Raw genomic sequence first — 19,789 nt, forward strand, 5'->3', positions numbered from 1 at the left:
TGCCAGTATACCCATCAGTACATGCCCTGTCAGTATATCAGTCTGTGCCAGTATACCCATCAGTACATGCCAGTCAGTGTCAGTAAAGCAGTCAGTACATGCCCTGTCAGTATAGCAGTCGGTGCCAGTATACCCATCAGTACATGCCCTGTCAGTATATCAGTCTGTGCCAGTATACCCATCAGTACATGCCAGTCAGTGTCAGTAAAGCAGTCAGTACATGCCCTGTCAGTATAGCAGTCGGTGCCAGTATACCCATCAGTACATGCCCTGTCAGTATAGCAGTCGGTGCCAGTATACCCATCAGTACATGCCCTGTCAGTACATCAGTCTGTGCCAGTATACCCATCAGTACATCAGTCTGTGCCAGTATACCCATCAGTACATACCAGTCATACCAGTCAGTGTCAGTAAAGCAGTCAGTACATGCCCTGTCAGTATATCAGTCTGTGCCAGTATACCCATCAGTACATGCCCTGTCAGTATAGCAGTATGTGCCAGTATACCCATCAGTACATGCCCTGTCAGTATAGCAGTCTGTGCCAGTATACCCATCAGTACATGCCCTGTCAGTATATCAGTCTGTGCCAGTATACCCATCAGTACATGCCAGTCAGTGTCAGTAAAGCAGTCAGTACATGCCCTGTCAGTATAGCAGTCTGTGCCAGTATACCCATCAGTACATGCCCCGTCAGTATAGCAGTATGTGCCAGTATACCCATCAGTACATGCCCTGTCAGTATATCAGTCTGTGCCAGTATACCCATCAGTACATGCCCTGTCAGTATATCAGTCTGTGCCAGTATACCCATCAGTACATGCCAGTCAGTGTCAGTAAAGCAGTCAGTACATGCCAGTCATACCAGTCAGTGTCAGTAAAGCAGTCAGTACATGCCAGTCAGTATACCAGTCTGTGCCAGTATACCCATCAGTACATGCCAGTCAGTGTCAGTAAAGCAGTCAGTACATGCCAGTCAGTATACCAGTCTGTGCCAGTATACCCATCAGTACATGCCCTGTCAGTATAGCAGTATGTGCCAGTATACCCATCAGTACATGCCCTGTCAGTATATCAGTCTGTGCCAGTATACCCATCAGTACATGCCCTGTCAGTATATCAGTCTGTGCCAGTATACCCATCAGTACATGCCCTGTCAGTATATCAGTCTGTGCCAGTATACCCATCAGTACATGCCAGTCAGTGTCAGTAAAGCAGTCAGTACATGCCAGTCATACCAGTCAGTGTCAGTAAAGCAGTCAGTACATGCCAGTCAGTATACCAGTCTGTGCCAGTATACCCATCAGTACATACCAGTCTGTGCCAGTATACCCATCAGTACATGCCCTGTCAGTATATCAGTCTGTGCCAGTATACCCATCAGTACATGCCCTGTCAGTATATCAGTCTGTGCCAGTATACCCATCAGTACATGCCCTGTCAGTATATCAGTCTGTGCCAGTATACCCATCAGTACAGCAGTCTGTGCCAGTATACCCATCAGTACATGCCCTGTCAGTATATCAGTCTGTGCCAGTATACCCATCAGTATAGCAGTCGGTGCCAGTATACCCATCAGTACATGCCCTGTCAGTATAGCAGTCTGTGCCAGTATACCCATCAGTACATGCCCTGTCAGTATAGCAGTCAGTGTCAGTATACCCATCAGTACATGCCCTGTCAGTATACCAGTCTGTGCCAGTATACCCATCAGTACATGCCCTGTCAGTATAGCAGTCAGTGCCAGTATACCCATCAGTACATGCCCTGTCAGTATAGCAGTCAGTGCCAGTATACCCATCAGTACATGCCAGTCAGTGTCAGTAAAGCAGTCAGTACATGCCCTGTCAGTATAGCAGTCAGTGCCAGTATACCCATCAGTACATGCCAGTCAGTGTCAGTAAAGCAGTCAGTACATGCCCTGTCAGTATATCAGTCTGTGCCAGTATACCCATCAGTATAGCAGTCGGTGCCAGTATACCCATCAGTACATGCCCTGTCAGTATAGCAGTCTGTGCCAGTATACCCATCAGTACATGCCCTGTCAGTATAGCAGTCTGTGCCAGTATACCCATCAGTACATGCCCTGTCAGTATAGCAGTCAGTGTCAGTATACCCATCAGTACATGCCCTGTCAGTATACCAGTCTGTGCCAGTATACCCATCAGTACATGCCCTGTCAGTATAGCAGTCAGTGCCAGTATACCCATCAGTACATGCCCTGTCAGTATAGCAGTCAGTGCCAGTATACCCATCAGTACATGCCCTGTCAGTATAGCAGTCTGTGCCAGTATACCCATCAGTACATGCCCTGTCAGTATAGCAGTCAGTGCCAGTATACCCATCAGTACATGCCCTGTCAGTATAGCAGTCAGTGTCAGTATACCCATCAGTACATGCCCTGTCAGTATAGCAGTCAGTGTCAGTATACCCATCAGTACATGCCCTGTCAGTATAGCAGTCAGTGCCAGTATACCCATCAGTACATGCCCTGTCAGTATAGCAGTCAGTGCCAGTATACCCATCAGTACATGCCCTGTCAGTATAGCAGTCAGTGCCAGTATACCCATCAGTACATGCCCTGTCAGTATAGCAGTCAGTGTCAGTATACCCATCAGTACATGCCCTGTCAGTATAGCAGTCAGTGCCAGTATACCCATCAGTACATGCCCTGTCAGTATAGCAGTCAGTGCCAGTATACCCATCAGTACATGCCCTGTCAGTATAGCAGTCAGTGCCAGTATACCCATCAGTACATGCCCTGTCAGTATAGCAGTCAGTGCCAGTATACCCATCAGTACATGCCCTGTCAGTATAGCAGTCAGTGTCAGTATACCCATCAGTACATGCCCTGTCAGTATAGCAGTCAGTGCCAGTATACCCATCAGTACATGCCCTGTCAGTAAATCAGTCAGTGTCAGTATACCCATCAGTACATGCCCTGTCAGTAAATCAGTCAGTGCCAGTATACCCATCAGTACATGCCCTGTCAGTATAGCAGTCTGTGCCAGTATACCCATCAGTACATGCCCTGTCAGTATAGCAGTCAGTGTCAGTATACCCATCAGTACATGCCCTGTCAGTATAGCAGTCAGTGCCAGTATACCCATCAGTACATGCCCTGTCAGTATAGCAGTCAGTGCCAGTATACCCATCAGTACATGCCAGTCAGTGTCAGTAAAGCAGTCAGTACATGCCCTGTCAGTACATCAGTCTGTGCCAGTATACCCATCAGTACATCAGTCTGTGCCAGTATACCCATCAGTACATCAGTCTGTGCCAGTATACTCATCAGTACATGCCAGTCATACCAGTCAGTGTCAGTAAAGCAGTCAGTACATGCCAGTCAGTATACCCGTCAATGCCCGGTAAATACCAGAGTGCTCCTTGGCCAGCCCTGCGATCTCCGCTTGGGTAAAGACATAGGATTTCGTGTTGAGCCAGCCCCGGATTAACTGCACTGACACGGCCAGGACAGCGAGCAGCACCGCAGGAAGCACGGCCCGGGAGCAGGCGCGGGGGAACATGATACGGGGAGTTGCGAGTAACGAGCTGCGGCGTGAGACGTCTAACAGTGACTGCAGCCGGTGAGCGGGGCCTGTCTCAGTAAGTTCTGTCACAGCTGCCGCCTCGCTGCCCACATCCCCTGACCAAGACCTCAGCCAATAGCCTGACAGTACGGAGCGACAGCAGCCAATCACATGAAGACATCAATCACAGCACATGGCACGACTGCCCAATCACAGCTCAGCTTGCACTAGACGCTCAAGGACGCACCAAGTGGGGAGGGGCAGAGGGTTTGAGGACGGTGTGTGATCTAAATAAATGTGTGTATATAGATGTGTGTGTATATAAATGTGTGTGTGTATATAAATATATATGTGATTTATATAAATATGTATGTGTGTATATAGATATGTGTGTATATATATAAATATGTGTGTGTGATGTGTGTATATAAATATGTGTGTGTGATGTGTGTATATAAATATGTGTGTGTGATGTGTGTATATAGATATGTGTGTGTGATGTGTGTATATAAATATGTGTGTGTGATGTGTGTATATAAATATGTGTGTGTGATGTGTGTATATAAATATGTGTGTGTGATGTGTGTATATAAATATGTGTGTGTGATGTGTGTATATAGATATGTGTGTGTGATGTGTGTATATAAATATGTGTGTGTGATGTGTGTATATAAATATGTGTGTGTGATGTGTGTATATAAATATGTGTGTGTGATGTGTGTATATAAATATGTGTGTGTGATGTGTGTATATAAATATATGTGTGTGTGTGTGTATATAAATGTGTGTGTGATGTGTGTATATAAATATGTGTGTGTGATGTGTGTATAAACATATATGTGTGTGATGTATATAAATATGTGTGTGTGATGTGTGTATATAAATATGTGTGTGTGTGATGTGTGTATATAAATATGTGTGTGTGATGTGTGTATATAAATGTGTGTGTGATGTGTGTATATAAATGTGTGTGTTCTATATAAATATGTGTGATGTATATAAATATGTGTGTGTGTATATAAATATGTGTATATAAATGTGTGTGTGATGTATATAAATATGTTTGTGTGTATATAAATATGTATGTGTGTATATAAATATGTGTATGTGTGTGTATAAATATGTGTATATAAATGTGTGTGTGATGTATATAAATATGTATGTGTGTATATAAATATGTATGTGTGTATATAAATATATGTATGTGTGTGTATAAATATGTGTATGTGTGTGTATAAATATGTGTATGTGTGTATATAAATATGTGTATGTGTGTATATAAATATGTGTATGTGTGTATATAAATATGTGTATGTGTGTATATAACTATGTGTATGTGTGTATATAAATATATGTATGTGTGTGTATAAATATGTGTATGTGTGTGTATAAATATGTGTATGTGTGTATATAAATATGTGTATGTGTGTATATAAATATGTGTATATGTGTATATAAATATGTGTATGTGTGTATATAAATATGTGTATGTGTGTGTATAAATATGTGTATGTGTGTGTATAAATATGTGTATGTGTGTATATAAATATATGTATGTGTGTGTATAAATATGTGTATGTGTGTATATAAATATGTGTATGTGTGTATATAGATATGTATGTGTGTATATAAATATGTATGTGTGTATATAAATATGTATGTGTGTATATAAATATGTATGTGTGTATATAAATATGTGTATGTGTGTGTATAAATATGTGTATATAAATGTGTGTGTGATGTATATAAATATGTATGTGTGTATATAAATATGTGTATGTGTGTGTATAAATATGTGTATATAAATGTGTGTGTGATGTATATAAATATGTATGTGTGTATATAAATATGTGTATATAAATGTGTGTGTGATGTATATAAATATGTATGTGTGTATATAAATATGTATGTGTGTATATAAATATGTATGTATGTATATAAATATGTGTATATAAATGTGTGTGTGATGTATATAAATATGTATGTGTGTATATAAATATGTATGTGTGTATATAAATATGTATGTATGTATATAAATATGTGTATATAAATGTGTGTGTGATGTATATAAATATGTATGTGTGTATATAAATATGTATGTGTGTATATAAATATGTATGTATATAAATATGTGTATATAAATGTGTGTGTGATGTATATAAATATGTATGTGTGTATATAAATATGTATGTGTGTATATAAATATGTGTGTATATAGATATGTGTGTGTGTGATGTGTGTATATAGATATGTGTGTGTGTATAAATATATATGTGTGTGTGATGTGTGTATATAAATGTGTGTGTGTATAAATATATATGTGTGTGTGATGTGTGTATATAGATATGTGTGTGTGATGTGCGTATATAAATGTGTGTGTGATGTGTGTATATAGATATGTGTGTGTGATGTGTGTATATAAATGTGTGTGTATATAGATATGTGTGTGTGTGATGTATATAAATATGTGTGTGTGGTGTGTGTGTGATGTGTGTATATAAATGTGTGTGTGTATAAATATATATGTGTGTGTGATGTGTGTATATAGATATGTGTGTGTGATGTGTGTATATAAATGTGTGTATATAGATATGTGTGTGTGATGTGTGTATATAAATGTGTGTGTATATAGATATGTGTGTGTGTGTGATGTGTGTATATAGATATGTGTGTGTGTGATGTGTGTATATAAATGTGTGTGTGATGTGTGTATATAGATATGTGTGTGTGATGTGTGTATATAAATGTGTGTGTATATAGATATGTGTGTGTGTGATGTGTGTATATAGATATGTGTGTGATGTGTGTATATAGATATGTGTGTGATGTGTGTATATAAATGTGTGTGTGATGTGTGTATATAGATGTGTGATGTGTATATAAATGTGTGTGTGATGTGTGTATAAATATATATGTGTGTGATGTGTGTATATAGATATGTGTGTGTATATAAATGTGTGTGTGATGTATATAAATATATATATGTGTGTGATGTATATAAATATATATATGTGTGTATAAATGTGTGTGTTCTATATAAATATGTGTGATGTATATAAATATGTGTGTGATGTGTGTATATAAATGTGTGTGTGATCTATATAAATGTGTGTGTGATGTATATAAATATGTATGTGTGTATATAGATATGTGTGTGTGTGTGTGATGTGTGTATATAGATATGTGTGTGATGTGTGTATATAGATATGTGTGTGTATATAAATGTGTGTGTGATGTATATAAATATGTATGTGTGTATATAGATATGTGTGTGTGTGATGTGTGTATATAGATATGTGTGTGATGTGTGTATATAAATGTGTGTGTGATGTGTGTATATAGATGTGTGATGTGTATATAAATGTGTGTGTGATGTGTGTATAAATATATATGTGTGTGATGTGTGTATATAGATATGTGTGTGTATATAAATGTGTGTATATAAATATGTGTGTGTATATAAATATGTGTGTGTGTATGAATATATATGTGTGTGATGTATATAAATGTGTGTGTGTGATGTGTGTGTATATAAATATGTGTGTGTGTGTATAAATATGTGTGTGATCTATATAAATGTGTGTATGTGTGTGTATATAAATATGTGTATGTGTGTGATCTATATAAATGTGTGTGTGATGTGTGTATATAGATATGTGTGTGTATATAAATGTGTGTGTGTGTGATGTGTGTATATAGATATGTGTGTGATGTGTGTATATAGATATGTGTGTGATGTGTGTATATAGATGTGTGATGTGTATATAAATGTGTGTGTGATGTGTGTATAAATATATATGTGTGTGATGTGTGTATATAGATATGTGTGTGTATATAAATGTGTGTGTGATGTATATAAATATATATATGTGTGTGATGTATATAAATATATATATGTGTGTGTATAAATGTGTGTGTTCTATATAAATATGTGTGATGTATATAAATATGTGTGTGATGTGTGTATATAAATGTGTGTGTGATCTATATAAATGTGTGTGTGATGTATATAAATATGTATGTGTGTATATAGATATGTGTGTGTGTGTGTGTGATGTGTGTATATAGATATGTGTGTGATGTGTGTATATAGATATGTGTGTGTATATAAATGTGTGTGTGATGTATATAAATATGTATGTGTGTATATAGATATGTGTGTGTGTGATGTGTGTATATAGATATGTGTGTGATGTGTGTATATAAATGTGTGTGTGATGTGTGTATATAGATGTGTGATGTGTATATAAATGTGTGTGTGATGTGTGTATAAATATATATGTGTGTGATGTGTGTATATAGATATGTGTGTGTATATAAATGTGTGTATATAAATATGTGTGTGTATATAAATATGTGTGTGTGTATGAATATATATGTGTGTGATGTATATAAATGTGTGTGTGTGATGTGTGTGTATATAAATATGTGTGTGTGTGTATAAATATGTGTGTGATCTATATAAATGTGTGTATGTGTGTGTATATAAATATGTGTATGTGTGTGATCTATATAAATGTGTGTGTGATGTGTGTATATAGATATGTGTGTGTATATAAATGTGTGTGTATATAAATATGTGTGTGTGTGTTGTGTGTATATAAATGTGTGTGTATATAAATGTGTGTGTATATAAATGTGTGTGTGTGATGTGTGTATATAGATATGTGTGTGTATATAAATGTGTGTGTATATAAATATGTGTATGTGTGTGTATAAATATGTGTATGTGTGTGTATATAAATATGTGTATGTGTGTGTATATAAATGTGTGATCTATATAAATGTGTGTGTGATGTGTGTATATAGATATGTGTGTGTGTGATGTGTGTATATAGATATGTGTGTGTATATAAATGTGTGTGTATATAAATATGTGTGTGTGTGATGTGTGTATATAGATATGTGTGTGTATATAAATGTGTGTGTGATCTATATAAATGTGTGTGTGATGTATATAAATATATATATATGTGTGTGATGTATATAAATATGTGTGTATATAAATATGTGTGTGTGTGATGTGTGTATATAGATATGTGTGTGTGATCTATATAAATGTGTGTGTGATGTGTGTATATAAATGTGTGTGTTCTATATAAATATGTGTGATGTGTATTTAAATATGTGTGTGATGTGTGTATATAGATATGTGTGTATATAAATATGTGTATATAAATATGTGTGTGTATAAACATATATGTATGTGTGTGATGTGTGTATATAAATATGTGTGTGATGTATATAAATATGTGTGTGATGTGTGTATAAATATATATGTGTGTGATGTATATAAATATGTGTGTGTGTGATGTGTATATAAATATATATGTGTGTGATGTGTGTATAAATATATATGTGTGTGATGTATATAAATATGTGTGTGTGTGATGTGCATATAAATATATATGTGTGTGATGTATATAAATATGTGTGTGTGTGATGTGTATAAATATATATGTGTGTGATCTAAATAAATGTGTGTGTCATGTGTATAAATATATATGTGTGTGATCTAAATAAATGTGTGTGTCATGTGTTTAAATATATATGTGTGTGTGTGTGTGTATATATATGTATGTGTGTGTATATATATGTATGTGTGTGTGTATATATATATGTATGTGTGTGATGTGTATATAAATATGTGTATGTGTATATAAATATATGTATGTGTGTGTATATAAATATGTGTATGTGTGTGTATAAATATGTGTGTGATGTATATAAATATGTGTGTGTGATGTATATAAATATGTGTGTGTGTGTGTGATGTGTATATAAATATATGTATGTGTGTGTATATAAATATGTGTATGTGTGTGTATAAATATGTGTGTGATGTATATAAATATGTGTGTGTGATGTATATAAATATGTGTGTGTGTGTGATGTGTATATAAATATATATGTGTGTGATGTATATAAATATGTGTGTATAAATGTGTGTGTGATGTGTATAAATATATATGGTATATGTGTGTGTTCTATATAAATATGTGTGTGTGTGTGATGTGTATATAAATATATATGTGTGTGATGTATATAAATATATATGGTATATGTGTGTGTTCTATATAAATATGTGTGTGTGTGTGATGTGTATATAAATATATATGTGTGTGATGTATATAAATATGTGTGTATAAATGTGTGTGTGATGTGTATAAATATATATGGTATATGTGTGTGTTCTATATAAATATGTGTGTGTTCTATATAAATATGTGTGTTTGTGTGATGTGTGTATATAAATATATATGCGTGTGATGTGTGTATATAGATATGTGTGTGTATATAAATATGTGTGTGTGTGTGTGTGTGTGATGTGTATATAAATATATATGTGTGTGATGTGTGTATATAAATATATATGTGTGTGATGTGTGTATATAAATATATATGTGTGTGATGTGTGTATAAATATGTGTGTGTGTGTGATGTGTATATAAATATATATGTGTGTGATGTATATAAATATGTGTGTGTATATAAATATATATGTGTGTGATGTGTGTATATAAATATATATGTGTGTGATGTGTGTGTATATAGATATGTGTGTGATGTGTGTATATAAATATATATGTGTGTGATGTGTGTATATAGATATGTGTGTGATGTGTGTATATAGATATGTGTGTGATGTGTGTATATAAATATATATGTGTGTATATAGATATGTGTGTATATAAATATATATGTGTGTGATGTGTGTATATAAATATATATGTGTGTGATGTGTGTATATAGATATGTGTGTGATCTAAATAAATGTGTGTGTGATGTGTGTATATAAATATATGTGTGTGATGTGTGTATATAGATATGTGTATGTGTGTGATGTGTGTATATAAATATATGTGTGTGATGTGAGTATATAGATATGTGTATATAAATATGTGTATGTGTGTGATGTGTGTATATAAATATATATGTGTGTGATGTGTGTATATAAATATGTGTATGTGTGTGTATATAGATATGTGTACAGTATATAAATATGTGTATGTGTGTGATGTGTGTATATAAATATATATGTGTGTGATGTGTGTATATAGATATGTGTATATAAATATGTGTATGTGTGTGTATATAAATATGTGTATGTGTGTGATGTGTGTGTATATAAATATGTGTATGTGTGTGTATATAAATATGTGTATGTGTGTGATGTGTGTGTATATACATATGTGTGTGTGTGATGTGTGTATATAGATATGTGTGTATATAAATATGTGTATGTGTGTGATGTGTGTGTATATAAATATGTGTGTGATCTATATAAATGTGTGTATATAAATATGTGTTTGTGTGTGATGTGTGTGTATATAAATATGTGTGTGTGTGTGTGATGTGTGTATATAGATGTGTGTGTATATAAATATGTGTGTGTATATAAATATGTGTGTATATAAATATGTGTGTGTGATCTATATAAATGTGTGTATATAAATATGTGTATGTGTGTGTATATAAATATGTGTGTGTGTGATGTGTGTATATAAATATGTGTGTGTGATCTATATAAATGTGTGTATATAAATATGTGTATGTGTGTGTATATAAATATGTGTGTGTGTGATGTGTGTATATAAATATGTGTGTGTGATCTATATAAATATGTGTATATAAATATGTGTAAATATGTGTATGTGTATATAAATATGTGTATGTGTGTGATGTGTGTGTATATAAATATGTGTATATAAATATGTGTATGTGTGTGATGTGTGTGTATATAAATATGTGTATGTGTGTGTATATAAATATGTGTGTGTGTGAGTGTGTATATAAATATGTGTATGTGTGTATATAAATATGTGTGTGTGTATATAAATATATGTATGTGTGTATATAAATATATGTATGTGTGTATATAAATATATGTATGTGTGTATATAAATATGTGTATGTGTGTGATGTGTGTATATAAATATATATGTGTGTGATGTGTGTATATAGATATGTGTATATAAATATGTGTATGTGTGTGTATATAAATATGTGTATGTGTGTGATGTGTGTGTATATAAATATGTGTATGTGTGTGTATATAAATATGTGTATGTGTGTGATGTGTGTGTATATACATATGTGTGTGTGTGATGTGTGTATATAGATATGTGTGTATATAAATATGTGTATGTGTGTGATGTGTGTGTATATAAATATGTGTGTGATCTATATAAATGTGTGTATATAAATATGTGTTTGTGTGTGATGTGTGTGTATATAAATATGTGTGTGTGTGTGTGATGTGTGTATATAGATGTGTGTGTATATAAATATGTGTGTGTATATAAATATGTGTGTATATAAATATGTGTGTGTGATCTATATAAATGTGTGTATATAAATATGTGTATGTGTGTGTATATAAATATGTGTGTGTGTGATGTGTGTATATAAATATGTGTGTGTGATCTATATAAATGTGTGTATATAAATATGTGTATGTGTGTGTATATAAATATGTGTGTGTGTGATGTGTGTATATAAATATGTGTGTGTGATCTATATAAATATGTGTATATAAATATGTGTAAATATGTGTATGTGTATATAAATATGTGTATGTGTGTGATGTGTGTGTATATAAATATGTGTATATAAATATGTGTATGTGTGTGATGTGTGTGTATATAAATATGTGTATGTGTGTGTATATAAATATATGTATGTGTGTATATAAATATATGTATGTGTGTATATAAATATATGTATGTGTGTATATAAATATGTGTATGTGTGTGATGTGTGTATATAAATATATATGTGTGTGATGTGTGTATATAGATATGTGTATATAAATATGTGTATGTGTGTGTATATAAATATGTGTATGTGTGTGATGTGTGTGTATATAAATATGTGTATGTGTGTGTATATAAATATGTGTATGTATGTGATGTGTGTGTATATACATATGTGTGTGTGTGATGTGTGTATATAGATATGTGTGTATATAAATATGTGTATGTGTGTGATGTGTGTGTATATAAATATGTGTGTGATCTATATAAATGTGTGTATATAAATATGTGTTTGTGTGTGATGTGTGTGTATATAAATATGTGTGTGTGTGTGTGATGTGTGTATATAGATGTGTGTGTATATAAATATGTGTGTGTATATAAATATGTGTGTATATAAATATGTGTGTGTGATCTATATAAATGTGTGTATATAAATATGTGTATGTGTGTGTATATAAATATGTGTGTGTGTGATGTGTGTATATAAATATGTGTGTGTGATCTATATAAATGTGTGTATATAAATATGTGTATGTGTGTGTATATAAATATGTGTGTGTGTGATGTGTGTATATAAATATGTGTGTGTGATCTATATAAATATGTGTATATAAATATGTGTAAATATGTGTATGTGTATATAAATATGTGTATGTGTGTGATGTGTGTGTATATAAATATGTGTATATAAATATGTGTATGTGTGTGATGTGTGTGTATATAAATATGTGTATGTGTGTGTATATAAATATGTGTGTGTGTGAGTGTGTATATAAATATGTGTATGTGTGTATATAAATATGTGTGTGTGTATATAAATATATGTATGTGTGTATATAAATATATGTATGTGTGTATATAAATATATGTATGTGTGTATATAAATATGTGTATGTGTGTGATGTGTGTGTATATAAATATGTGTGTGTATATAAATGTGTGTATATAAATATGTGTATGTGTGTGTATATAAATATGTGTATGTGTGTATATAAATATGTGTATGTGTGTGATGTGTGTGTATATAAATATGTGTATGTGTATATAAGTATGTGTATATAAATATGTGGATGTGTGTGTATATAAATGTGTATGTGTGTGATGTGTGTGTATATAAATATGTGTATGTGTGTGATGTGTGTGTATATAAATATGTGTATGTGTGTGATGTGTGTGTATATAAATATGTGTGTGATGTGTGTGTATATAAATATGTGTATGTGTGTGTATATAAATATGTATGTGTGTGATGTGTATGTGTGTGTATATAAATATGTGTATATAAATATGTGTATGTGTGTGTATATAAATATGTGTATATAAATATGTGTATGTGTGTGATGTGTGTGTATATAAATATGTGTATGTGTGTGTATATAAATATGTGTATGTGTGTGTATATAAATATGTGTGTGTGATGTGTGTGTATATAAATATGTGTATGTGTGTATATAAATATGTGTATATAAATATGTGTATGTGTATATAAATATGTGGATGTGTGTGTATATAAATATGTGTATGTGTGTGATGTGTGTTTATATAAATATGTGTGTGATGTGTATATAAATATGTGTATGTGTGTGATGTGTATATAAATATGTGTATATAAATGTGTGTGTATATATAAATATGTGTATGTGTGTGTATATAAATATGTGTATATAAATATGTGTATGTGTGTGATGTGTGTGTATATAAATATGTGTATATAAATATGTGTATGTGTGTGATGTGTGTGTATATAAATATGTGTGTGTGTGATGTGTGTATATAAATATGTGTATATAAATATGTGTATGTGTGTGATGTGTGTGTATATAAATATGTGTATGTGTGTGTATATAAATATGTGTATGTGTGTGTATATAAATATGTGTGTGTGATGTGTGTGTATATAAATATGTGTATGTGTGTGTATATAAATATATGTATGTGTGTGTATATAAATATGTGAGTGTGTATATAAATATGTGAGTGTGTATATAAATATGTGTATATGTGTATATAAATATGTTTATGTGTGTGTATATAAATATGTATGTGTGTGTGTGATGTGTGTGTGTATATAAATATGTGTATGTGTGTGATGTGTATGTGTGTGTATATAAATATGTGTATGTGTGTGATGTGTGTGTATATAAATATATATGTATACAAATATGTATGTATATAAATATGTGTATATAAATATGTATGTGATGTATATAAATATGTATGTGTGTGTGTGTGTGATGTGTGTATATAAATATATGTGTGTGTGTGTGTGATGTGTGTGTATATAAATATATATGTGTGTGTGTGTGTGTGATGTGTGTATATAAATATATATGTGTATATAAATATGTGTGTGTATAAATATGTATGTGTGTATATAGATATGTATGTGTGTGTGATGTGTGTATATAAATATATATGTGTATATAAATATGTGTATGTGTGTGTATAAATATGTATGTGTGTATATAGATATGTATGTGTGTGTGATGTGTGTATATAAATATATATGTGTATATATAAATATGTGTGTGTGTGTGTGTGATGTGTGTATATAAATATGTGTGTGTGTGATGTGTGTATATAAATATATATGTGTATATAAATGTGTGTGTATAAATATGTATGTGTGTATATAGATATGTATGTGTGTGTGATGTGTGTATATAAATATATATGTGTATATAAATATGTATGTGATGTATATAAATATGTATGTGTGTATATAGATATGTATGTGTGTGTGATGTGTGTATATAAATATATATGTGTGTATATAAATATATATGTGTATATAAATATGTATGTGATGTATATAAATATGTATGTGTGTGTGATGTGTGTATATAAATATGTGTGTGTATAAATATGTATGTGATGTATATAAATATGTATGTGTGTGTGATGTGTGTATATAAATATGTATGTGATGTATATAAATATGTATGTGTGTGTGATGTGTGTGTGTGTGTGTGTGTATATATATATATATATGTGTATATAAATATGTGTGTGTATAAATATGTATGTGATGTATATAAATATGTATGTTTGTGTGTGTGATGTGTGTATATAAATAAATATGTGTGTGTGTGTGTGTGATGTGTGTATATAAATATATATGTGTATATAAATATGTATGTGATACATATAAATATTTAAGTGTTTATAGATATGTATGTGTGTGTGATGTGTGTATATAAATATGTATGTGTGTGTGATGTGTGTATATAAATATGTATGTGTGTGTGATGTGTGTATATAAATATGTGTGTGTGATGTGTGTATATAAATATGTGTGTGTGTGTATAAATATATATGTGTGTGATGTATATAAATATGTGTGTGTGATGTGTGTATATAAATATGTGTGTGTGTGTGTATAAATATATATGTGTGTGATGTATATAAATATGTGTGTGTGATGTGTGTATATAAATGTGTGTGTGTATAAATATATATATGTGTGTGATGTGTGTATATAAATATGTGTGTGTGTGTGATGTGTGTATATAAATATGTGTGTGTGTATGAATATATATGTGTGTGATGTATATAAATGTGTGTGTATGAATATATATGTGTGTGATGTATATAAATATGTGTGTGTGATGTGTGTATATAAATGTGTGTGTGTGTATAAATATATATGTGTGTGATGTATATAAAAATGTGTGTGTGATGTGTGTATATAAATATGTGTGTGTGATGTGTGTATATAAATATGTGTGTGTGTGATGTGTGTATATAAATATGTGTATATACACATGTGTGTGTGATGTATATAAATATGTGTGTATAAACATATATGTGTGTGATATATATAAATATGTGTGTGTGTATAAACATATATGTGTGTGATGTATATGAATATGTGTGTGTGTATAAACATATGTGTGTGATGTATATAAATATGTTTGTGTGTGATGTGTGTATATAAATATGTGTGTGTGTGTGATGTTTGTATATAAATATATGTGTGTGATGTATATAAATATGTGTGTGTATATAAATATACTGTATATGTGTGTGATGTATATAAATATGTGTGTACATAAACATATATGTGTGTGATGTATATAAATATGTGTGTGTGTGATGTGTGTGTATATAAATATGTTTATATAAATATGTGTGTGATGTATAAACATATATGTGTGTGATGTATATAAATATGTGTGTGTGTGATGTGTGTATATAAATATGTGTGTGTATAAACATATATGTGTGTTATGTATATAAATATGTCTGTGTGTGATGTGTGTATATAAATATGTGTATATAAATATGTGTGTATAAACATATATGTGTGTGATGTATATAAATATGTGTGTGTGATGTGTGTATATAAATATGTGTGTTTGTATAAACATATATGTGTGTGATGTATATAAATATGTGTGTGTGTGATGTGTGTATATAAATATGTGTGTGTGATGTGTGTATATAAATGTGTGTGTGTGTATAAAAATATATTTGTGTGATGTATGTATATAAATGTGTGTGTATATATAAATATATGTGTGTATATAAATGTGTGTGTGTATAAAAATATATGTGTGTGATGTATCTAAATATGTGTGTGATGTATGTATATAAATGCGTGTGTATATAAATATGTGTGTGATGTGTGTATATAAATATGTGTGTGATATGTGTATATAAATGTGTGTGTATATAAATGTGCGCGTGTATATAAATGTGTGTGTATATAAATGTGCGCGTGTATATAAATGTGTATATATAAATATACTGTATATATTTATATATATGTGTGTGTGTGTATAAATATATATATATATATATATATATAATGATGCTGAAGTTAGCTCCTTATTCGGCCAGCTTCTTATTCGAATGCTGAAGTTAGCTCCTTATTCGGCCAGCTTCTTATTCGAATGCTGAAGTTAGCTCCTTATTCGGCCAGCTTCTTATTCAAAGATTGAAGTTAGCTCCTTATTTGGCCAGCTTCTTATTCGAATGCTGAAGTTAGCTCCTTATTTGGCCAGCTTCTTATTCAAAGATTGAAGTTAGCTCCTTATTCGGCCAGCTTCTTATTCGAATGCTGAAGTTAGCTCCTTATTCGGCCAGCTTCTTATTCGAATGCTGAAGTTAGCTCCTTATTCGGCCAGCTTCTTATTCGAAGATTGAAGTTAGCTTACTATTCACCCAGCATCCTATTCAGGTTAGCTTCTTATTCATGAAATAAATTATTTATTAAACAACAATTAGCAAAGTTTAATATGATATTAATCATGAAATTTGCCACCAAAGGTGGCACCATAAGTTTGATTCATTTCAATGGGAAATTCTGAATAAGGTACCAAGCTTTTCCTAACGAGTAGAAAGAGCAGCACTCCAGCAATCGTTGTAAGTAAAAACAAAAACTTTATTTTGACAGTTTAAAAACGTACAGAGCACGATGCAAGCATTACAAATGGAGGCGGAGGCGGAGTCCATAGCATACACACCTCCTGGGCTGTAGCTACGTCACCATCCCTGCACAATACCAAGCTTTTCCTATTGGCTCACTCACATTTGTCTTGTTTTATACTAACTGGGCATCCCTCATAAAAAAGTTAAAATTAGGTAAAGCCAAAAGATATTGATCATATAATATGGCATCAAAGCTGTCACCCTAGCATCCATGCATTTCAATGGGAAATTGTGAATAAGTAACCAAGCTTTTAATCTATTAAAACCATCTTTGCTAACTTACATTTTACTTGTTTTCTACTAATTGGGCACCCCTCTATCTAAAAAGAATTAATCTAGCCTGAGCCAAATGATATTGATCATGTAATATTGCACCAAACCTGGTACCCTAATTTCAATGCATTTCAATGGGAGATTCTGAATACGTAACCAAGCTTTTAATCTATTAAAACCATCTTTGCTAACTCACATTTTACTTGTTTTCTACTAATTGGGCACCCCTCTATCTAAAAAGAATCAATCTAGCCTGAGCCAAATGATATTGATCATGTAATATGGCATCATACTTGGCACCCTTTCATCCATGCATTTCAATGGAAACAATTCTGAATAAGGAAGCAAGCATTTCCTTTATTAAAACAATCTTGGCTCCCACCAGATTTAGTTTGTTTTCCAGTAATTGGATATACCTCTATACGAAAAAGTATGGCACCCTAGCATCCATTTCAATTGGAAATTCTGAAAAGGGAACCTTCTTGGCCTACTCACATTCGGCTTGTTTTATACTAAACATTCCTCTATATAAAAAAGGTAAATCTAGCCTAAGCCAAATGATATTAATTATAAAATATGGCACCATGCTAGGTACCCTAATATATGCATTTTAAAGGAAATTCTGAATATGGAATGGAGCATTCCTTCTATGAAAACCTTTTTGGCTCCTCCAGATTTGCTTCTGTTCTACTAATTGAGCATCCCACTATGGGAAAAAGTTGAATCTAGACTGAGCCAAATGATATTGATCATGAAATTTGACACCATACGTTGTACTGTAGTATCCATGCATTTCAATGGGAAGTTCTGAAGAAGAAACCAAGCATTTTCTCTATAAAAAACATCTTGGCTTATCCAAATTTGGTTTGTCTTCTATAGAAAAAAGTTGAATCTTGTCTGAGCTAAATCATATTAATTATAAAATAAATGTCACCAAACCTGGCACCATAACATCCATGCTTTTCAATGGGAAATGCTGAATATGGAACCGAACAATTAAAATATGACACAAAACATGGAACCACAGCATCCATGCATATCAATATGACATTATAAATAAGGAACTGAGCTTTACATACATAAAAAACATAATTTATACTTACCAGATAAATTCCTTTCCTTCCGGATAGGGAGAGTCCACGGCTTCATTCCTTACTGTTGGGAAATACCCACCAGGAGGAGGCAAAGACACCCCAGCCAAAGGCTTAAATATCCCACCCACTTCCTCATTACCCCAGTCATTCTGCCAAGGGAACAAGGAATGTAGGAGAAACATCAGGGTATAAATGGTGCCAGAAGAATAAGCTAAATATTAGGGAGACGCCCCTTAGACAAGAAAAAATGGGTGGGGACCGTGGACTCTCCCTATCCGTAAGGAAAGGAATTTATCTGGTAAGCATAAATTATGTTTTCCTTCCTAAAATAGGGAGAGTCCACGGCTTCATTTCTTACTGTTGGGAAAACTATACCCAAGCTCTAGAGGACACTGAATGATTAACGGTAAGGAACAAAAAAAGAAGAGGCGGACCCTAATTCTTAGGGCATCACAGCCTGCAAAAGTTTTCTCCCGAAAGCTGCTTCAGCCGAAGCAAAAACTTATAAAATTTAGAAAAAGTATGTAAGGAGGACCAGGTTGCCGCCTTACAAATCTGATCCATAGAAGCTTCGTTCTTAAAGGCCCAGGAGGAATCCACTGCTCTGGTAGAATGAGCCATTATCCTCTCAGGAGGCTGATGTCCCCCTGTCTCATAAGCTAAGCGGATGACACTTCTCAACCAGAAAAATAGGGAAGTAGT

At 32.3% G+C, this 19,789-nt stretch overlaps 1 protein-coding gene across 1 annotated transcript in view; it reads right to left on the reverse strand.

The window, feature by feature from the left end:
• SIGMAR1 (sigma non-opioid intracellular receptor 1) overlaps positions 1-3,632 on the reverse strand; it is a 29,507-nt gene extending 25,875 nt beyond the window's left edge. Inside the window, exon 1 of the mRNA XM_053700980.1 lies at positions 3,375-3,632. Coding sequence (XP_053556955.1) covers positions 3,375-3,525 — 151 coding nt within the window. The 5' untranslated portion in view covers positions 3,526-3,632. The remainder of the gene's footprint in view (positions 1-3,374) is intronic.
• Between the last annotated feature and the right edge of the window lie 16,157 nt (positions 3,633-19,789).

Source organism: Bombina bombina, chromosome 2 (genome assembly GCF_027579735.1).
Source record: "Bombina bombina isolate aBomBom1 chromosome 2, aBomBom1.pri, whole genome shotgun sequence".
NCBI lineage: Eukaryota > Metazoa > Chordata > Amphibia > Anura > Bombinatoridae > Bombina > Bombina bombina.